The sequence below is a fragment of the Hyalella azteca genome, unplaced genomic scaffold (assembly GCF_000764305.2).
Source record: "Hyalella azteca isolate HAZT.00-mixed unplaced genomic scaffold, Hazt_2.0.2 contig39, whole genome shotgun sequence".
Taxonomy (NCBI): Eukaryota; Metazoa; Arthropoda; class Malacostraca; order Amphipoda; family Hyalellidae; genus Hyalella; species Hyalella azteca.
This window is the reverse complement of record NW_025930401.1, coordinates 80,353-104,089: the sequence shown is the minus strand read 5'-3', so window position 1 is coordinate 104,089 and position 23,737 is coordinate 80,353. Positions and strand designations below refer to the sequence as shown.

At 37.9% G+C, this 23,737-nt stretch overlaps 1 protein-coding gene across 1 annotated transcript; it reads right to left on the bottom strand.

Moving 5' to 3' along the window:
- Positions 1 to 7,337: 7,337 nt before the first annotated feature.
- LOC108665098 lies at positions 7,338 to 11,564 on the bottom strand. The gene is made up of 5 exons (XM_018151820.1): positions 10,723 to 11,564; positions 10,397 to 10,512; positions 9,689 to 9,821; positions 9,296 to 9,495; positions 7,338 to 8,261 (listed from the first exon to the last, which is right to left on the bottom strand). The coding sequence occupies exons 1-5, from the start codon at positions 11,371 to 11,373 to the stop codon at positions 7,514 to 7,516; spliced, it is 1,848 nt and encodes a 615-aa protein (XP_018007309.1). The 5' UTR covers positions 11,374 to 11,564; the 3' UTR covers positions 7,338 to 7,513.
- Positions 11,565 to 23,737: the final 12,173 nt, after the last annotated feature.

Here is a 23,737-nt window from a genome sequence, read left to right as displayed (position 1 = left end):
ACGCCATAGCGAGGATATGATCTGTCTCTTATACACATCTAGATGTGTATAAGAGACAGGATGATCCTTTTTCACGGCAACACAGTTCAACCAAACACACGGCCGCTTCTCGAATTTCATCATCGCTGACATTTTCTCGTGAAATTGGAAATCCAAAAAAAAACGCAGAAATGAAATGACGTAATCTATCATGGTTAATTCCTCGTTAGTAATGGTCACGAATATTTTTGGAAGGTTTTCGGCGCTCTTTTTGACGAATTCTCGTATGAATAGGGTGCTAGCACGTTCAGCAGAATTGCGTTAAATGATATTGGTAATTAATTTAGATNTACGTCTAAATAGGAAGTCACTTGATGTGCTATGTCAACCATGCACTTAGTTCCTCACCCAAACTGTCGCATGAACTTTGCCCTGCTCTTGATGCGCACGATGCTGGCGCTGTAGCCCACGAGTATTAGAACACACGAAACAGGAGCCTCCATCAGAAAGAAGACGTCACGCATTCCGAAATTTTCAGGTTGGTCACTGACAAAATCGCACTTTACAGTGTTAGTGTTGTAGCCGAATTTTCCGAAAAACGCGCCAGCCTGTTCAAGTAATAACGTACATGGGTTAGAAAAAATATGGGGAATACCTGAGAAATCCACAAAATATATTTTAGTATTGTGTAGGTCCACCTTTTGCGGCAATTACATCTTCAATTCTACAAGGTATTGATTCATACAAATTGTGAATTTTTTCCAAAGGAATTTTAAGGCAGGGTGGAAAGGAAAAGGCAGGGTGGCCCAGTGGTTAAAGTTCAGAGTACCAAGATTGGCGCAGAGAGGCGCGGGTTCGATCCCAGCTCTGTGCGCCAGTTCCTGGTCAGAATCGGCAAGGAGGCCGGGCGGTTAAGCATAGCAGAATTGTAGCAGTGAGTTGCGAGTTCGAGACCGCAAAATGCTGTGAATGTTCTGTGATGTTAAGAATCGGCGACAGGCCTACGGCCTAATAACGCTGAAACCGCTATTATTATTATTATTATTAACCCTTTCTTCAGTCAAAATTCCGTCCAGCTCTTTGAAAACGATGCCGGCGGGAATAGACTTCTGACTTGCATCTCTAAATTCGACCATAAATGCTCGATAATATTCAGGTTTGGTGATTGTGCACGGTGGCCAAATGAGACGCTCAACTTCATTAGAATGTTTCACGTGCCATTTTTTTAACAATTTCAGCTGTATAGATCGGGGCATTATTATCTTTGAAGAAGGCGTTCCCCTCCGGAAACAGTGCTTGAACCATTGGTTGAATTAGTCCTCCAAAATTCCTAAATAGTCACGGTTGTTGATTCTTCCATGAAATAGAAATCATTGGTCCACCGGATTTTCGAGAAATAATACCCCAGATCATGACAGATTCCCCACCATGTTTTGCGGTTGGGAGGAGGCAGTCGGGATGACTCTTTCGGCTGTCTCCAAACGTGAACTCGGCCAGAGGTTGAAAAATAAGGTAAACAATGATTTGTCAGAGAAAATTACATTTTCCACAGCTCGAGTAACCAATTCTGGAGGTTTTTACATCACTCTGAACGCATTGAAGTATTTGTATTTGAAACCATAGCTTTTTTAACTGCAGATCTAGCATAGAATCCAGATCTGGGCAGCTGTCGGCAGACAGTCTTTATGGAAACTGGGTTCTGTAGGTGTCCATTGAGCTCTGCAGTAATTTTAACAGTCGTGGCCTTCCGATTGTCCCTCACAATTCGATTTAGGTAACGACGATCTCTATCAGAAAACTTCGACTTGCATTTGAGAAGTTTCTGTCACACTAGCACCTGCCATACGGGCACCTTCAATTTGGCCTCTTTGAAAGTCAGAGAGATTTACTATTTATTTACTAGAAATATCTTTGCAGGGATAAGGTATTGATTAGCATGCAGCAATAAACAATAACATGTTCATAACATGTTCAAAAATTACGATATCAAAATGTCAGGTGTTTCCTTTATTTTGTCCAACACCTGCAGTTATTTTTCCGTCGAAGTGCAAATGGCGTATATAATTGACCTGAAACAATGGTTAAATGTATTTCAAAAGTTTCACAATGACGAAATATAAAGGTTATATTGTGCAAGAAAGATCATTATTGCCGATTTTTCACCGAGGAAAGAAATATATATTTCACCTCGAGAAGCGTTGGCAGCTGCAAGCCGACACCCACTATCCAAATCATGAGGCAGTAACACGCAGACTTTTTGGGAGTGAACCAGCGTCATGCGAAAAGAAGTGGAATGTGCCTAACAACAAGTTGTCAACGAAGAAATTAGTCTGAGCGAATCGGAATAGAAAATTAGAGCTATCGATGGGATCTTGAGGAACATCCAGGAGCAAAGTTCCACCAAGACTGCGAAAAAGATGCTTGTCGAGGAAACGATTGCCGACTTGGCGGGAACCCGTAAAAAGTTTCTTGCTGAGTAATCAAAACTTGAATCCCAAACCCGCGAACTGATTGCATCTGCTCAGGAGAAGGAAACGAAGATCGAGGGCATCAAGAACAAGACTGAAAATATAACAAATGAAGCGGAGTTTCAGTCCAAAACTTTAGCATCAGTTACAGGAGCATTGATAAATTTGAACTCAAACGTATTGTCTACTTGGATGCTATGTGATGACTGCAAACTCAAGCCCGAACACCGGTCTTCGTGGATAAGCGACAACGAAGATGATACCGATAAAAAGCTTCAGAAGTGTTGAATGAGTAGTATACGTTTCGAGTCGCTTTCTTTATAGTTCTTTCTCTGATAAGATGGAGGTACAAAATTGGAATTGCGCTGCCGAAATGTGATATTTACTGAAATTCTAGAAATTATTATTTCGCTTGAGGATAAGTGACAACGGATGTGATTCACATAAAATATTGCAGAAGATTTGAATGATTCGTAAACCGTTTAATGTCCTTTTTATTTGCTCTTTCTCTGTTTAAGTTTTATACATAAAAAGATGTACAAAAATATAAATCGTTTGTACAAAATATAAATCGTTTTAGCAAAATGTGATTTTTATTGCAGAATAGAGAAATTGCGGGATTTTATTTTGTTTTTATGCACTTGTTCTTATATAGTCATTATATTAATATAGTCAGTGTAATATTGCCCATTTCGGAGGCTAAATTTTTTATGCATCGGTTAACACAATTTGACTTCAGTGATCCAGAGACAGACCACATCAATCTAGTAGCTAGTTGAAAAAAATAGTACCTATAGTACAGTAGGTAGTTGAAAAAATTAGTACCTACCTATGTGCAATGCAATATCGAGTAACTACAGTAAAACTATGCATTTTCTAAGCTATGTCGGAATATCAACATTAACCTTTCAGGAAACATTAAATTGTCTGTTAGAATTGTGTATCGTCATAAATTAAGTGTTTTCTGCAATCATAGTATTTACTAAAAACATATATTAGCTTATTAGCTTGCCATTCATTATCTGCTATTTTTATTTTCATTTTAATAAGCTATTTCCGACAGAGTTCCACTGTTTAGCACATGCAGATTCTATATCGCAATCGAGAATTAAAATCATAAAAGTGTGTCAAATATCAGTTATAAGATTTGTAGCTGACAAAATTATTTTTTCAATTTTTTTAATATTGAAAAAAAAATTTTTTATTAATTTTTAAAATCATTTATTTTGACATTTGATTCATGCATTGTCTTCAACTTTACACAAATGTGCAAAATTTCAGATCGATAGGATAAGTAGAAGTGTGTCTAATTTCGATTATAAGATTTGTAGCAGACAGACAGCTAGACAGACAGACAGACAGACAAACAAGAAGTGAAGTTAAAGAGAAGTGTTGTAATAATAAAAATAACTGTAACTTTTATTTACTGTATCTAACCCGTACTAGTTCGGTTAGGTTAATTGCTATAAAGTTGCATTGATATGTTTTGAAAATGTTTTACTGTCATTAAATGTTTATGAGTAAATCCCAATAGCAGAACAATAAATATTTAGAGATTTCCAATAATTTTGGCCATTGTAGCGGCGCTACATTTTACTGTAGCGGTAGCGGTAGCGCTCGCTACAATCTAGTGGGTGTAGCGGTAGCGGTAGCGCCCGCTACATCTAGAGCATGTAGCGGTTGCGGTAGCGCCGCTACATTTCAAAGTAGCGCTGCCCAGCTCTGAAAATCCTTTATCAAAAGAAATCTAATTTATCGCAACCGAGGTTATAGCGCGCTGCCCGCACTTGAAGCGATTAAATAAATTATTCCCGCAAGCTTTTTATGGACGTGCTTAGCAAGCATGAAAAAATATCAAGTAAACGTTAGAAAAGGGATATTAAAAACATCAATTAAAACGATTGAAAGTCATAGGAATTTTTGCTCATTTATATATTTAAAGTTCAGGGCCTATACCTTCAAAAAAAGTTAAGAGATCGTAAGTTCATCAGCCAATCATTGACGGCCTTTCAAGCCAAATCCACCAATCATAGACTCAGTACCAAGATTGGCGCAGAGAGGCGCGGGTTCGATCCCAGCTCTGTGCGCCAGTTTCTGGTCAGAATCGGCAAGGAGGCCGGGCGGTTAAACACTGCAGAATTGTAGCAGTGAGTTGCGAGTTCGAGACCGCAAAATGCTGTGAATGTTCTGCGATGTTAAGAATCGGCGACAAGCCTGCGACCTACTAAACGCTGAAACCGCTATTATATTATTATTATCACAACGACACGCGACTATACTCGAGGTTAGATAGACGGAGCGGCAGACTACATATATTGACTGTCTTTGAATAATAATTGAATGCTTAACTTACATGCGTTTCCGATTATTAATAAATGCAATGAATCTTTGCAATGAGTTAATTCATAATTTGAGCAACTAGTGTGCCATGCAGCAGCGAACGTTTTTCTTGGCCACGCGAGAAAGATATTTTAATTGGGAAGAAGAGTTGAATTTAAGAGAGTCGAAGTTATTTGCACTCACTTGCAAGCATTTTTAGCACAGCAGAATTGGAGCAGTGAGTTGTGAGTTCGAGACCGCAACAAGCTGTGAATGTTCTGCGATGTTAAGAATCGGCGACAGGCCTACGGCCAAATAAACGCTGAAACCGCTATTATTATATTTACATAGATTTCTGACCGTCACGATCGATAACGGCGAGAAGAAGGAATGTGTTTTAGTTGAGGACATGGCAAATTTCATCGTGGAAATTCAATCAATCCCAGACGAATTTACCAAAGCACCATAATAAGAATCTTCGTCTGCCATTGAGATGTACTTTAAAGGAATATTCCAGGATTATTTCTTACTAAACAGTCTTAGTCTGAAGTTTACAAAAGTGTACCAAATTTTAATTTTTTTCCTGTGAGATTTTTCCATATACTTCTTTTGTGATACAAACGTTCTAGACCCTCTATATATGTAGGCCAGATCTATATAACTGAGCGAAGGCCAAATACCTTCCGAAGCCAGCAATCGCCCTTGGTTCTTCAGTAATTTAGTACGTTATAAATTATTTATCTTCATTTTTTATAATGCTCTGCAATATTGATTAAAACTTAGATTATTTTAACAACTCTTTATTATATTATTGTTATTATTTAGAGAGAAATCATTGCAAATTTGCAAGACACTTTCTCATTTCTCACCTTACGAACAAGCTATATTTATATATATTTCAATAAAGGTAATATATGGCATTTTCACAAAGTCAACATTTGCCAATTCAACGGAGATATTAGTCAATTCCCTGATTTTGTTTCTTCAAATGATTTTCATTTAATATTATTTTGTTCTAGGAAAACTGGCTTTCAATCAGTACAAATTGAACACATTCTTTTCTACAAAAAATAAAAAAAAATATTCACACACAAGACCAGGAAACATGAAAGAAATTATGTCCTGAATGAGTTTAGCAGCTATAAGCAGATGGTTTGCATAAATGAAGCCTAAAAAAGCCCTATACACTCATATGAAAATCAGCATTAAACCTCTAATAGTAACGAGTTATTGGGGTAACCGCCTGAAGTGAACACCTTACATTCTTTTATTTACTGTATCTAACCCGTACTAGTTCGGTTAGGTTAGTAACCCGTAACTGTATGTATAATGTACATACAGTGAAAATCTTTCGATCACGTTACAGTACAATCATTCGATCATGTTACAGTACAATCATTCGATCACATTGCAGTATCATGTTCCGGTAATCTATTTCCGTAGAATCTGATTCCTCAGGTTCGACAAAATATGGCCTTCAGAACAATAAATTCAACACATTTTCCATGAAAATAGAAATTAAGAAAAGGTTGTAAGAAAATATTTTATTTGTAAATCCCACGAGGATTGCGCGTTGGAGTTGCTGAATGCTATGAGAAGTCTGGACGTGTTTTTGAGAGTATGCAAAACTATTGAAGCCCTGTCTCCGATGATAGCGTACTAATATTGCTGACAACGGTTAATGTATGCGTGGAGCAAGAGATAAAACTATGATATCCATGATTATTTTTATGAAAATCTTTAAATTAGAGTCTCAGTCTCAATTAAAGAAAGTAAAAGCTAAATGGGCATTCTTATAATAAAAAAGCCGGGAGAGACCGATACATTTTGGCCTATTGACTCTTCTGTAATCGAACTAGAATCGATCAGCTATGCAAAAATAGACATCTGCATGCTGATATTGTCTTTAAATGCTCTGGTCTCATCAACCAATAACTCTACTGTTTCCGCTGCCAGATCTTCCATGCAGTAGAGCAAAGGCAGGGTGTTCCCCATACATATGCCTCAATTTATCAATAATGTTTCGTATTTGCGAAAATTTTCATTTGAGAAGCACGTCCTATTTCTACATTACGCTTTCAACTTTGATATATTGAGCTCTCCGGCCCCATCCAGCGTGGACACCTGCTTTGAATTACGTGCTGAGAAATAAAATTTACGTTAATCTGAGTAATTCAGTCGCCATGTAAATGTAAGTCAATGGCTCAGCAATCAAACGGATGAAAATTCCACATTCGTACTATATTTTATTGAGATTAAACAGTCAGACAATGCCATCACATTTATAACTGTACTAACAAGTGGCTTCTATGATAATTGTTTCATGNAGTTTTGTACAGCAAATCATTAAACACATCAGCTATGTTTATTTAACAAAAATAAAAATCTCAAAAGTCGGACATTCATCCGTCTTAACCTAATCTTATCCATATAGAGATAACATTGATCGCTAAACCTAGAATATTTTGATTTTGAATAATATATTAGGTTCAAATCGATCTCTAAAATACAGGTAACTTGGTCTAAAATATCGCAAGCCTTGATGTGCAGCAAGTAGTCCTGATACGGAAGGTTATATTTCATGCACATTCAGAGATTAAATCATCACAATTCAGCAAATCGAGACGAAATTCAACATGGATGTTAATCAATTTCAATTGTCGACAAATATTACGTGGCGAAGAATTTTTTATACTATTTTCATTTATCGGTAGTATGCATGTAATGAATAATATTAATCATGGCATTCAAAATGAAATTTTCCGCTGGAAGTTTCTAGCGGAGTCAGCGACCTGTCCAGCATCCGAAGAGCTTCTTTTGCGACGTGGAAGCGTTGGTACGAGCGAGTTATTCCCTGGACGAGATCCCGGGCGGTCGCCTGTAAAGGACCATTCAGAGTAGACGGAATGTTTCGGGCGTAGTTGGCATGTCATCAAGTAACTTTGCAGAGTTGAGTCATCATCAGTGAAGCCAGTCGAAATGCGTGAGTCATTGACACATTCGTCACGAAGTGAAGGCGATGAGAATAATAGTGTAATGTAATAGTTAGATGAAAATTCGCAATCGCTTGTCATTTCGTCACTGTTCTTCACAGACGAAGACATTTTTACGACGGAATCTTGGTTATGACACTTCTCCATTGAAATAACACTCACTACAAGTTCCCTCTTCGGAGCCTTTTTCAGATTGAAACTATGTTCATCTGGCCGAAAATAGCAAGGTATCACGGCGTGCAACAATTGCTTGGCAGCTTTGCTGTACCGAGGTATCGATCGGGCGTAAATAAAATTATTGGCTGCATACTGGATCCAGTAAAAACAGTAAATGTAGATCCCCAAGATTTGGTTGCACGGTTTGCCAAGCTCATCTTCGGGAATCGCCCCATTCCACACGCATACAGGGACAACGCACACGAGGTAAACGAAGATCAGTTTGAAGCACAAACCCGTAGTTTTGCTGTTGCGCATGGCGATCTTCATGTGACACGCAGTAGTCCTGGAATGAAGAGGGCAAATTGTCACTTGAATATACAATTTCAGCTTCCTTCCTATAGGTCAGCTAACATACATCAATTGATGGAAGTAATGCTAAATTATCATTAGGAGGATATTGGATGAACTATTCAGAACGAGCGAGTGGCGAGAAAAACAAACAAATGATATGTGGTTAAGCAGGATCAGATATTAGAAAGCATATCCATTAATTTATTCTTATTACATACTTTAATGGTAATGATTCTGATAACCGAACATTGATAAGAATGATAGGGTCATGAAGTGAATCGACTCATTCGAGTGAATTTCGCCTCCAGGTTTTTCTCAGTGCGAACGCCCAGTTATTCTTTCATCACTTAACAATGACTGTAATTCACGATTTTGTAAACTGTACATTACGTATAGAAGCTGATCGAGAATTTTATCGTAAGAAAAATGACTACTTGAACGGTTTCCATCGACCTTTTCCTTAAACCTGGTTCACACCATATACTGCCGGGAACGTGTCAGTCATATGCCGGTCACGGTCCACTCAGGTCCAGTCCAATATTCTTTAATGCATTTCTGCTCAAGCATTCACACCAGCCGTGCAATTAAGACCAGGCACGATCCGCCCACGATCGAGGTAAAAAATAATTTGACCGGGACGTCAGAAAATCTGAAAATAAAAACTTTCAATGCACTTACAGGGAACGGACCGAGACTGGCATTTGTCTGGCACGTGCTCGTCAGTATATTGTGAATGAGGTTTCAATGAATTTCTATAGAAGCATTCACACATACAAGTCGTGCATGGCACCTGCCATGCCTGCGGTGTGTATGCCTCTGTAGAAATGCACCCAAGAATATCAGACTGGACCGTGACCGGTCATATGCCTGGCACATGCTCGGCAGTATGGTGTGAGTCCGGCCCAAGTAAATCTCTCAAATACAGAAATATTTCTGCAAAAACTAAATCAGTGAAAATTAGTGTCCGTGTACAATTTTGAAAAAGGTATTAAATACTTTGATTTGAGCTTAAAGAGCAGACCTCACCCAAATTTCTTCATGAACCGAGTACTGCTTTTGATGCGTACAATGATGGCGATGTAACCCACGAGTATCAGAACACACGGAACGGGAGCCTCCATCAGAAAGAAGACGTCACGCATTCCGAAATTTTCAGGTTGATCACTGACAAAGTCGCACTTTACAGTGTCAGTGTTGTAGCCGAATTTTCCAAAAAACGGGCCAGCCTGTTCAAGTAATGTAGGTAGTTATTTTACTGTCGAAGTGCAAATGGTGTATATAATTGTCCTGAAACAATGGTTACATTTATTTCAAATGTCTCACAATGACGAAGGATAAAGGTTATATTGAGTAAGAAAGATTATTATTTCAAAATTTTCATCGAGGAAAGAAATAATCGGAGGGTGAAGCGTATTTCACCTCGAGAAGCGTTGGCAGCTGCAAGCCGACACCCACTATCCAAATCATGAGGCAGTAACACGCAGACTTTTTGGGAGTGAACCAGCGGTAGCCGCCTTTCTGCCACCGAGCATATCGACTGATCGTGATGAACCTGCGGATGTTCAGGCGATGTAATGAAGATGTGAAGCGACGATTCGATGTAATGATCTTTGGGGACGATCATCACACTCTGGGCTATTCGCTTCAGAATAAGGTTAGCGTAAACCGCTACATATTTAAAACAATAAGATGTTATGGGCTGGTTACTGACGGCAGGATCAATACGCGGCTGATAGATGGTATTACGGAAATATGCAGGGCGTTCGATTCAGGACGGATAGGTGCACAAAATTGGTGATGCACGGCTGCGCTCTCTTTTTGGACGACATCAATCGTATTACCTGGTGCCGAAGACCTGATACCTGATACTTTACCGTTTCAACCTAGACGCCCAATATTATTGCGTAAAATGGCTAGTGCACAATATTAATTGGTGTCTATTCCTGATTACTTGCCGAAGATGTTAGCATTCAGATTATCAAAGTTATATCCCATCCAGCTTCATGAATTGATTCCTTTAATATAAAATCTAATTTCAAAAATTAAAATTCAATAAGGATTATCCGATTGACTTATTAATTAAATTAGGTGGTGCTGAACTCCATATTACCCTGACTTGAAACTCGCCTTTCAAGAGCCATAAGCCCGATCGTAGTCCACTCGGAGATGGCGTTCGTGTAGCGGAAGAAAGCCGAGAACTGACACTTGGTATCAAATCCATGTGAGAGCGGAGCTTCGAGATCCTGAGGACGTGCGAAAACTTCATTCAGTAATCTTTTATTATCACAAATGGCACAATTTTGCTCCAAACGATGTGATCAAGTATGCACCCTCTGATGTTCAAGCGATAACCAATTCTTTTCGTACGTTAAATTCGCGAGATGCAATTAAGTTATAATACATTACAAGGAACGAAATTCCGTAAAAAATTTCATATTGGCACAACAACTTACTAGACCTGATCTGAATATGATGAGGTAAATTGAGAAGACGAAGGGCAGACACAAGACGCTGTAGCACAAGTCAGCAATGGCAAGGTTTAGCACAAGAACCGACGATGCTGTCGTTCGAATCTGTTGCTGTCTTTGTCCTAGAATCATTTGATGAATAAGTATGAGAATTGTGATTCCATTGCCAATCCCGCCTACAAGGATGACTGTCATAGTCAGACACATTCCAAACAGAAGAGTGGTTCGCAGTAAACCTTCTCCGGAACACTTCAAGACCTCTTCGCTGGAGCTGTTATACGGAGTGCATTTCATGCCCAACGTCTGGTTCTTCTCACAACCAACATCGCTTGGATCGGCTGGGGACGTCGCGTCGGTGTTCGTATTTGTAGTTGAGTTTTCGAATTCAATTCTTTGTAGTTCGGCGTTTTCAGAAGCATTATCACGAGTGGTTTCGGTCGTTGAAGCTAAATTCACTGAGGGATTTGTGCTAAGCCGCTCTATTACAATATGGTGGTTTAAAGAACTGATGATATTTTGCTTCAGGTTGAGAGCATCACTGAGTATGATATTATTTTGTGGCGGAAGATAAGAGATCATAAATGCGTTTGGAGTAACCGGCAACAACAAGAAACACAGCATTGCGAACCAGTGCATGACGCCTGCAGGCGATGAAATGCAAGAAATAAACTGGCATGCAGTTCTTAGAAGCTGTGGTAAATGCTCTTCAGGAACAGAATTCGTAGAGAGCCATGCTTGGACGGCGTTTCTTTCACATGAGAAGTTTAACGATTACTGCATGCTTTGTTATTAATATTATAATTATTGCATTAAAATGAGTAATGGATCTGAAAGATAGATTTGCCAAATAATGACACTTAAGAATGGGAACCAAGTGGGAAAATTAATTTTTTGTCTGATGAAGAATTCAATTTCGAAGTCCAGTTCAGATACACAAAAAATTACAGCAACAAATTATCCAATATGACATACTAACAATTATGATAGACAATTTGCTCAAGTCATGCTATTCCTGCAGCGGCCCATGAAACAAATGTCAGCGGCAATGATGAAATTTGAAGCAATTAACAACGGGAATGGAATTATGTAACAACTTTGCCTTCCGTTGATACATGAAGGTCCTTGTTCATTACAGTGATATAATAACTATAGAAATCCATTATTAAAGCTTGGATAATTTCTACACTACTTCTACTTGATATTATTACAATGACTATAGCTTCGTAAGAAGTTAGAATTTGGTGATGTTTGAAAGACGTTGAGCAAATAGAGGCAGGATATGGCCTTGACAACAGAAATTCGCTGAAAAATATCCTGTGCAACGATACTTTGTAGTCTTGCCCGGGAAATACTATATTCGGCAAAAAATTAGGCTTTCGAGTAACAAAGTAACTTAAGGCCGACTGCTACCTGGAAATATGAGGACAGTCTAGTAACCTAGTTCGGTCGAGTAATGAATATCAAAGAATTTGGATCGACTAAAGAAAAGAAAACATTATAGGTTGAGCGAAGAAGAATAACTAATTTCGGCTCTGAAAAGAAGAGATACCAAATGCGATAGAAGAGATACCAAATGCGATAAAAATGAAGAACAGCCAAGTTCGGTTGAAAGGTAAACAACAGCCATGTTTGCTTAAATGGGGGAAATCGAGCAAGCACGAAATTTTTGTCACTCTCAAGGACCCCACCAGGGATCAGAGTACAAAGTTTACTCCTCAATTTTTTCAGAAACTGTATTTCTCTCATGCAATGGGTGATATGACGGCACTATTTCTTTCAACATACTGCAAATTTTTTTAATTATATACTTTATGTTACACAATAATCCTGTTAATAACAATAAGTCACTCCGGAGCGTTTAGCTCAACTGACTGTCGATATACTCCCAATTCACGGAGCCTGCGTTATGCACAAAGTTACATCAATAAGGAAAGCCAGCAGGTATCGATTGTGAAAGAACCAATCTACACATATCACTCGTAACCTTGCATACAAGGGGATTATCGGAATGAAAAGTTAATTTCATTTATAATGAACAACAATAATAATTATTGCACTTCTCTGTACCGAGAGGAAAATTCTCTGCGGCTATTTTTGAGGGTGAAATGATTAAGAGATGGGGCGTGATTAATGGCCTAACAATAGTTAATTCACTGCAATATTTAGCCTGGTGCTGAAGGTGTTGACGGGTAGCCGTCTTGACACACAGATCGCGCTCGACTGAATTACAGATAACTAGAAACTTAATAACCCGCATCGTAAACTCGTTCATATCAGCTGAGGAATTTCTTATCATAAGTGAAGATTGAAAAGATTGAAAGTGTCTTCATAAGAAACGCTGGTCAAGGTGCATTTGCATGTTGGCCATGAATTCAGTATCGTGCTCGTCTAGCTGGTATGTGAATGAAATGTGAACGAAAGGAAGTTTACAAATAAAGATTAATTATTGATATTAAGAGATCTCCAAGCTAATGACTTACATCATCGATCACTTTCAAATTATATCACTGTCAAATGAATGGCACCCACATACACCTGGTAATGAAACATAGCTTCAATTGCTGGCTGACGGCTCATACAGCTGTGGCAATTTTATTCTATTGGTGTTTAAAATAAGGCTTCGGAGGCAATTTTTTTGGTCCTAATATATGATGGGTCAATATAAATGAGACTATTTCGTTTTTATAGCATTTAGATCGATAAAGATCTGTGCTTTCCTTCAATAAAGTCGATTGAAGTGAGAAAAATTACAATCTATTTTCGTTCGCGCATCAATAATCAAATGATATTTTAAATTACATTACGAATTCTTCATTACTTGAATGATCTACAGTATAGTAAATGAGTCATTTGGTTGAATGCTTACATAAATTCAGCAGGATGCTAGAAGATGCATGTGAAACATTTTTTAATAGAAGTAATAGTTTGGAGGACTCACAATTCCAAACTCCTCTCGAGCCAAACTCTTTCTGCTATGAATAATTATAACCAAAAAGTTGAGGTTTCACTTGATAACCAACGAATTAAATTATTGCGTAATTGAATTCCACCTATAATGACGGTCCCACTTCCCTTCATATTGATAACGTGTCCCATCACACAGACAACGCTATCAAGTTGTCGGCACTATAGTATTATAATTCTTATCTCCTAACACTCAAGAGCCTTGTTGCCAAATAAGTATTTTCAAAGACCACTTGAGATTGAAGATGCCTGTGAAAAGAATACAATTTCCGACGCAACTGCAATTAAACCAGCAACAGAGAGCTGTTGTCTCCTCTGCCGACTCCTCATAAGACTGCAATAATATCAGTTGTGTTTACTCCCTTGGCTGAGATAATCTATTTTGATGGCAGTAGGAAAGGTAGACCTTGCTTGATTTACTAAGTAAGATAACAGAAAAAAATTTGAAGGAAATCACGTCAAAATTCACGTCGGCCGCGCTATTGTCGAACTTCGCCTCAATGTCGGTCTCAGTATCAAGTCTCTGCATGATAATCAGCATAAATTGACACTAAATGTGCAGAATGTGATGTTAATTGATGATATGGGGAGCTACTGTTTTCATAAATTTAACAAATCATATACAACAAAACGGCCTGTGGGGCCTAAAAGCCAGCTTATTATTAAATTTTTTTGACGGCAACTTATTGTATAACCATCGCGCCTGAGCTTTCCGCAAAATCGGCTCACAAAGAACTATTTGCAAAGCACATCGTCTCAGATTTAAAAAAAATTAGTGAATTCTTTCACTGTGTACGATTGCATACTCGTATTTTCTACTAAATTCGAAGTGGTTTCGACTACGTTGTTGCATTTATTTTGTTCAATTCTTCTAAAACTTAGGGTCGAATTCATTGAACAATTTTATTCCGAATTAAATTTAATATGAATCACAATCCAGCTCATTATTTGAAAAGAAATTAATGAGTAGTACTGCATATCAACTGAGCCAGGACCACTTGGCCAGTTGATGTTGCTGCACTTCTGTCGTCTTGAGGTCATTTGTGGTAGTTGCATTAAACCCTGTGAATTGATCTCTTCATGCAATATATCCCCAGAAAGTTATTTTGTTTTGATTAGTGAGATACGATATTAATTAAGCATAAGCTGTAGATGTGGACTAAATTACTTGTGATATTATTTGGTTCCTGTGATCGGGTCCAGCAGAAGCCTGTGTTCCATGACTTAACTCCTGAGATAAGAGGGCAGAAGCAACATATCTAGTATTCTGTGCTATTCATTCACTTCGCTGCATTATCCTTATAAGCATCATATATTTCATAGCGAGTGATTCGGTAAAACAATATTTCCAAGCGAACGCCCATTTCAAGTGCTTATTACATTGTGTAGAAATGTTTTCACCATTTCAAACTTATCACACACATACAATGCTGACAGGCTTTAACTCCAACAATACATGGCATAAGGAATACAGAATTGCGACTAAACATTGACCATATAAACTAATTCCATTTAAACAATTTATTTCGCTCGATATTTTGCATGCTTTTCTGAACTCGTAATATTCGGCGAAGGAAACAATTTATACGCTTCTATAAGTTATTAATTATCAATGTCGACAAAAACCTTACGTGATATAGAGAAGGCAAACTCATCATGATATAATGTACATAATGTACATAATGTACATGTAATGTACATATAATGTACATTCTCTTGCTTATAGCAAGAGAATGTTATTAGGTATTGCATTAAGAATGAGATTCTGTAATTATTGAGGGGAAGTATGAATTTGTGACGTGGTTAATAATTATTGTCAACGTTACCATTCACGACTGAGATAAACATTGCAAGCAAAAGAATTGAGTATATAATTGGCTGTGGGAAGGCCGGAGGGCCTATACCGAGAGCCCATTAAAAATTATTAAATGTTTCAGGGCATCAACGTCGGCGTCAAGTGAGTCGAGTCTAGAATTGAAACTTAACTAAAAATTTAAAAGCACGGAAAATATTTACAAGCCGGTGTTTTTGACCAACGAATTTTAAAATCCGTGCATGTTTTGTTTTGATTAGAAACATAGTGTAAATGTCGCATTCAGTTCCGATCCCTTGGAATTGTAAATAGATGGGCATGTCTGCTCTTGTTTATTTGTCTTTTCATTCTTAAATTTAGTGTTTTATTATCTTCATTTATTATCTTAGATGTGAATTTTAGTTTACTAATTGATTATGCTTGTTTCTTAGGATTTTGAACTGACGATGGAGCTGGACTTCGAAACATTTTATCATAAAAAGAAATGGTAAATTTTGTGGCAATTTTATTCGCTTTTAATTTTTTGTGAATTTATGATCTTGGCAGGCAAGTGATCTTGATACGAAACTTAACTATAACTATACTGGAGCTCGTCTGGGCGTTCAATTCTCTTATTTTTCCATTTAGGTTTCGTTAAAAAATAATATTTCTGGGCAGGTGCATATATTGCAGGCAGTCATTGCATGACTATAAGCAATCTTAATAAACGTTCCCAAGCATATGACAATATCGACGTAAATTTGAATGTTCATTACTTTCATAAAATTGGACACTGTGCGGGTTCAGGCGGCAAGATAGAGCATGTCGAATCATATTTACAACCATGCATCCAAATCCGGCGTTGCTCGGAACTCAATTTTTGCAGCGAGGCAAACTAATGTTATCAGAAGTACCATTCATAGGCTCACTCTTCCAAAAAATTGCGCAGATAGTAACACCGATAACCGGCACATTGTATTCATTGGCATTCTTGACGTCAAACTACCGCAAAAACAAGGGTTGTAAAATATAATATAAATTATTTTATCGTCAAAATACGATAGCGTTCCCATACAGCAAACTTCGCCGCTTAGGTTATCAGACTTTGACGTCATGATATGGACTGGTCGATTATAGATATGAAAGATGTAGAAGTCAAAATTTGTGCGAAGTTATTGAAGGTTTAATTAAAGATTAAGATTTTTAAATCTGCAATAAGTTATTGCAGATTTAGAAGGGCCCAGGATTTTAATAGTCTGATCCTGATTTGGAAACCTAGTTTTCGATCTATCAACGCCAAAAAATACCATCCGACTTATTAAAAAAAAAACAATAAAATTGTTAACATAACTCATTCTTTTGTGTTCCATCCAACTTTTTTCATAAATACATAATAGTAGATAATGATTCATAAAACCGAAATTGAATCATATTAATATAAATAAATGTCACAATCCGACCATTATTCGGAGATGGTTGATCGTTAATTGAACGCTGATGCGAGAAATTCATTCAACCCTTGCCGTTTCCAACAAAATTTGATTAAAAAGGTTAAAGATTCTTGTGCCTTAAAAGATTAGAGATTCTTCTTAGAGATTACTGATTCTCTTCTTGTGATTCTTCTGTTAAATGTAAATGTTGCAGGAGACAAATTACTGAGTTTAAGGTTAAATAATGTGAAATATCGTTGCTTGATGTGGTAATTTCGGCAATTTAAATTCATCAGAAAATAACAACGTACGCATGTGCAATGCACGGCAAACTATGTAGAAAGGACGAAGTTAGCATACCGAGTTTTGTACTCCTAACCAATAGGGTAATATGGAACAGGCCGGACAGAGGGCCCCTTATTTTTAAAACTAAATTTTTAATAAAGTCCAATTCATACGAGGTAGTTCTTTGTTTTATTTTAAGGTACAACTAATGAGGAATGTATGATGTGAATTAGACGCCTATAGAGTTATTCAATTTTCAATCAATCGCTAATTTATAAAAAGTGTCAAAATGGGCCCATTGCCCCACCCTGGGACAATGGGCCCATGGGCTTGGAGCAAGGCGCCCACACCTGCATGATCCTTCTACCACACTTGCATATTTTTTGTTTAAAAATGATAAAGCAACACTTTACAGTTCAAAATAAGAAAATGTAATAAAAATATTACATTTATTAAAACCTAAAAAATCATATCCTTGACATGAAAAAATGTTTCCTTGACATGAAAAAATGTTTCCTTGACATGAAAAAATGTATCCTTGACTAGAAAAAATATATTTACTAGATCAGAAAAAACTTTGTTCCAGTTTCGTCCATAATCCAGATATTATGTGCAGGGAATTCGTACTTAATCGTGATTTCAGCTAACACCATAAAAACTCATCAACTTTTGGCTCATTGGTGATGGCTGAAATCAACTTTCAGCAAGGCATAAGTCAATAACTCGATAGGTGGTAAAATATGCATAGTTAGAAACTAGAACCTGCTGCCTTGAGGCGGCCATAAAAAATCACACAATATGAAGTGTAATTTGTAATTCGAAAAGCTGGTCATAGCTTTGAAGAGCTCATTGAGACAATTCTAATGATGTATAGCACAAAACTTCACCGAGGGATATTGAGCCCACCATGGGCTCTTTGCCCCGTGACACGCACGGACCCGTTGCCCCACTAGGTATCATTTCAATTTATATCGTGTCAACATTTTATTTTAGAAGCTTTAATAGTCTAAACTTGAACTCAAATTATCCCTATAAATTTTACTTTCAAAATATAATTCACAGTAATTTCAGAAGCTTCATATACAGTAATTGAAACAGTTTTATTTAGCAGAGGAAAAAAAATTTATTATTCAAGCTATGTTCCAGTTATTTGCGAGTAACTTATCAACGCAAACTCTCAGCAAAACGTAGAGCCTCACACTTCAGCCCAGTGAAACTGTCGACCGGCGGTAGAGAACACGGCCCAATATCTGCCATACTTAGCGAGAAACCCGCTATGGGCCCATGACCCGCAGTGGTCACTTTGCCCCATGTTACCCCATGTTTGTTCGATTATCCCAGTAATTTCCCGATAGTGCGTGGGCTAAAGACGGCATTTCGAACCGCCGCAGAAATCCTTTTTACACTGCAGCATGACACGAAAAAGAATAGAATGCTAACAAAATTTCCATCATCTTTATATGAATACAAAATATTTGAACGCATGAAGCAGCATCATGCATCATATATACAAGCTCATTTGCTACATATAGAAATGAATAATTGGAACAATAGTGTTAGTCCTCGAGAAATACCACTATAATAATGTAATGCTTACACTTCGAATTTTGAGCAACAAACTTCCGAAAATAAATCCAACAAAAAAGAAAGTTTGTAACGGTTAACAACGTCGGCGATGAAACATGAAGATAGTGGTTTTGAGTCCGACATAACAATGTAACCATAAAAAAATACTATCTAGGATTTAACACAATTAAACAATCGTAATTGAATCATGATTAACCATAAATTAAATGGTTTTTCCTCCTGAATTGTACGAGTGTAACATTGAATCTTTTAAACCGAAATTCAATGAAGACTGGTATATATCAATCACAATCAAGGTTCGCGAATCAAATGTCGATCATTGATCTCGTAATTATATAATGTTTCCAAAACTACAAATAATTGCAACATTATATTGACCAAATTATTGTGGTCAAATTTTCAAAACCCCCAATTATCAAGAAAGCCATGCAACTGCAAGACATGTTTAAATCCTTCCACATGTAGTTATCGCATTAAAATTATTCTTTTCACAAAGTTAGCCGGATCATATTTAGCTGCCTGCATGTTCCAACACTAGGCGAGCTATATAGGCTATCACAGTACAACGACTGGTGCCTTCACCATCACAGGAATTCTGAAAATTACTGGGCGTAACCTTTTCCCGCGTGACGGAACCTCTTTACTCTAAGCTACTCCGATTACGCTGATCGTCGAAGTGTTAGCTCGACCGGAACTTGCTCATTAGTACTCTGGTATCTGTTGGATACATTCGGGAAGTTTGTTAGCATGTTTTTTTTAAAGTGAAGCCTGGCATCGGAAATACATTACAGAAAGTGATTGAGCGCGTTTCCCTGATCGATGAAAGACTCACGTGGTTATAGTACTCGTAAATGAATATCGGATACATTCATGAAATCATATCTGATGAAATGAAAAACATCGGGACACATGAATGTACATGCTCGTATGTATCGACTGCACAGGCTCGTATCAATTAATGAACAAGTAACGCAGCGACTGGACCTCCGACACTTATATAGATATATAGAGACCGGCCAGGAGATCCTGTATCCTCAATATGCTATTCTGACAAAACGAAATCTCAAAATATCATGTAAATCACCAATTTAATGAATTGCTCCTACAGTGTTGGAAATAACCGNATAGACGGAGCGGCAGACTACATATATTGACTGTCTTTGAATAATAATTGAATGCTTAACTTACATGCGTTTCCGATTATTAATAAATGCAATGAATCTTTGCAATGAGTTAATTCATAATTTGAGCAACTAGTGTGCCATGCAGCAGCGAACGTTTTTCTTGGCCACGCGAGAAAGATATTTTAATTGGGAAGAAGAGTTGAATTTAAGAGAGTCGAAGTTATTTGCACTCACTTGCAAGCATTTTAAAACAATGACACAAATTTATTGCAGAGTGAAGCGTATGTTGATTGGCTTGTACAATTAATGTACACATTCTGTGGGAGATCAAGAACATGAGACATAACTTTGTCTATTAAAATGCACGACGTGTGCGCCTAAAATTATAAAACGATAACTTCTTGCTTGTATAGTACCAAGTAGGTTCAACTATAAGATAATGAGAAAAAAATAATAATATTTTTATTATCAGTGATATTTGTGAGGGGGGGGGGCGTCACCTGTAAGTATTAATCAGCCGTTTTGGGCGCCACTGTGCTTTTATGTTTAGTAATTAAGTATGACCTGAGGGTTTGTTCGGTAGTAGCGTGATTGAAAGATATTGAGGAGGAACAGCGTAAACGATTATATTATAGAATATTATTTGGGAATAAAGTTCGGCTCACAGTTTAGGATGGTACAGGGGTATATTTTGGAGCTTTAACACTGATGTCTTCGGCGTCCAGTTGAAGTAAGAATAAGTCTAGAGTATATTCGAGGGGCGTTCTCTACTCTGACTTTGATTTAGCAGTACTGTCCTATTTGACATGGACAGAAGCAATGGGGTATACCGACAGCGCTCCTCGCCCAAGACTGAGGTGTTCGTGCTTAGGCAGAGCTCATATAGATTTGCTACCAAGTTGATAAGCCACATACCGGGTTGGATAAGAGAAGGTTAATTAACACAAGGATATGTTTACGGACATATCGCAATCAATGCAATTATCTTCTAACAAGGAAGATACTAATAAGGAAATGCCTAAAGTCGAATGGTATTAAACATTACCACCTGACTCACTTTAATGGACCGCGCATTTATATTAATCCTTAATGTACAGCTTTCTAAATTATGATTTTGATCATGATAATTTGGGTTCGGCAACGCCTAATTCGCCACACCTGCACATAGAGATCAAGAGCCTCGAACTGATTTGTACGTAATTTCTCGCATCAGTTGTATGGTTTGCAGAGAGTCGTAAATTTAGACATTTTAATAAAACGTATGAATTCGCATTCTATATTTATCTTCGAGAAGCAGACTCCTTGGAAATTTGAAAATTATTGACCTGTTTTTAAATTTTCTGCTCAATTCCTAATACCCAAGATTAGACAATTTAGTAAAAGCAGAATCACTGAAATTACTGATCAGGTTGGAAACTTATATTTAAATCTACGACCTAATAAGCAGAAAATTTTAATAGTTTGACATTGGATGTGATTCCAATGAAGCAACTGCAGAGAGCCGCTTGCTGCATGAAGATGATATTCAAAATCAAGTCTTTTTTTATCGTGAATCCATGACAAAAATGATTTGCTGAAATGCAGACGCGGAAGTTCTTGTGAATCTCTGATGTGGGAGTGATTTATTGCAGATAACATGAACTGCTATCGGCAATAAAGTGTCTTTTCGTATTCAGTTACTGTCCAATGCAGATACGTCTATAACGAATCAATGAAACGAAGCAGGATATTCTTCCTGTTTTTGTTATCCATTTTTATTTTATAAATTCTAATTGTCACGAAAATTACTTAGACTTATTTATCATTCACAAGTCCGAATACTTTTAAACGAATTTGATTTAAAATTGATCGTATTTTGAAATATTGCTAGCATCGAACACATAGTAGAGGATAAAGCTAGTTTATAAATATTTTCACGACTTTCGCTTTAACATCTTTTACGTGAGGGCGCAGCCGTGGGCCACAAACTGAACTCTTCAGGTGCAAATGTTCAGTATAAACATACACACTGTGCACAGTTACAAGGAGCGCAGCCATGCTATACGGTTGCTGAACACAATCGCCCTTGCATGAAAGTGGTTGAAACGCCTAGCATTTTTCCATAATTTCGTCTATCAGCCGCGCATAGGGTCAGTCATGCATGGTTGAACTAATTATTAGTTCAACTATGTTAGTTCTACTAGTCCAGTTATTAGTTCAACCAAGGGGTCTGCCGTCAGTAACCAGCCTACGTCATCGTTATGTATTGAAAATTACGAGCTTTACACCTAATAATACTGGAGCAAATAGCCTAAGAGTGTAGGGACTGTCCACCAATAAATGTTTCATTGTAGCATAACTGCACAATCTTCCCCGCGCTCGAACTGTAACTATCGCACGCAATGCAACCAATCATGCATCAGTTAAGTTCTCCTTGGCAGTTGCATCAAACTTGCCTAGTCCGATCAGCCGCTGATCAAATATGACTTATGTCACAGCGTTAAATTATGTTACTTTTAGATTTCAGAATCTGACGTTTGGTTTTACACAGCAAAGTTAGGTGACCCTACGTCCCATAGTTGAACCATGGTACGTCAAATGCCTGTTAGGCATTGTCTGGGGACCGTACGTTTGATGCCAAGCGGCAGCTGCGGCTGTGCGATGACGCAATCGTTGCCTCTCATTGGGCACATTTGCGCGGTTGATTAGAGACTGCACATAAACGTTTAATGCCTGCTTTTGCCGAAAGCAGTGGAACCTGTGGATGTGCGATGACGTGATCGTATCCTCTCACGTACGTCTATGAACGTACACGTACATCCGTTCAATGCCAGCAGCTACTACAACAGTGGCAGCTCCGCGATGTCACAATAGTCTCAGTACCTAATTATTAGGTGGAAGCTTAGTCAATGCACGCGTTCTATAACCTGCATACGTCTTCGAGACATATCTATGTAACTGTATTTGTTTAGTCTAAATCAGTGGTTCCCAAAGTGGGCGATATCGCCCCCCTAGGGGCGATGGGAAGATTTTGGGGGGCGGTAAAGAAGAAGAGGGTGGTAGGGGGGCGATAGGGGGGCGGTAGTCCGAAGTCGAAGTTCGAACGTTAGTTTGACTATTTGTACACAACACGTGCAGCACATGCATGACTCGACTCCCAGCGATGTTTTTTTCACCCAGATCTGTTTATAGCCCATTTTCTCATTTATGGAAAAAATGCACTATTGTGCTCGCCATGTCCGTCCGTCTGTCTGTCCGCCTGTCTGTCCGTCCGTGACTTCACGTTTTCGTTGACGAGAAAATGCGCGCTCTGTCACTCACTGCAGTGAGTGCTGAGTTATATTTTTTTAACCTCTCCTGGGTTTACGTCTCCGACAAATTAACGGCCGGACTCGCGGCCGGTCTCACGGCCAAGTTCCAAATTCAATGATCAAGGAATTTCTCTCAAACTAATAAACTTAACTCGATGAAACTTGGTACACGTATTAATTAGGACCTAACGGTAATGTGAAGCTTGTGAAAAATTTTTGAATTTTGCCTTCAATTGTTTTTGCCATACTTATATGACAATACGGGCCGAATTCACAGTGATCAAGGAATTTCTTCCAAACTACCGAACAGATTCGAACGAAATTTTGAATTTACAGTCCTAACTACTGAACGGTGATGTTTAGCTCGTGAAAATTTTTTCGATTGTGCCTTCGTTCGCGAGTTTCATTTGTGATTTAAACAGCAATACGTGCTTAAATTCACAGTAATCAAGAAATTTCTTGCAAACTACCGAACAGATTTGAACGAAATTTAGTATTTTAATACCTAACCTCAGCAACGGTGATGTT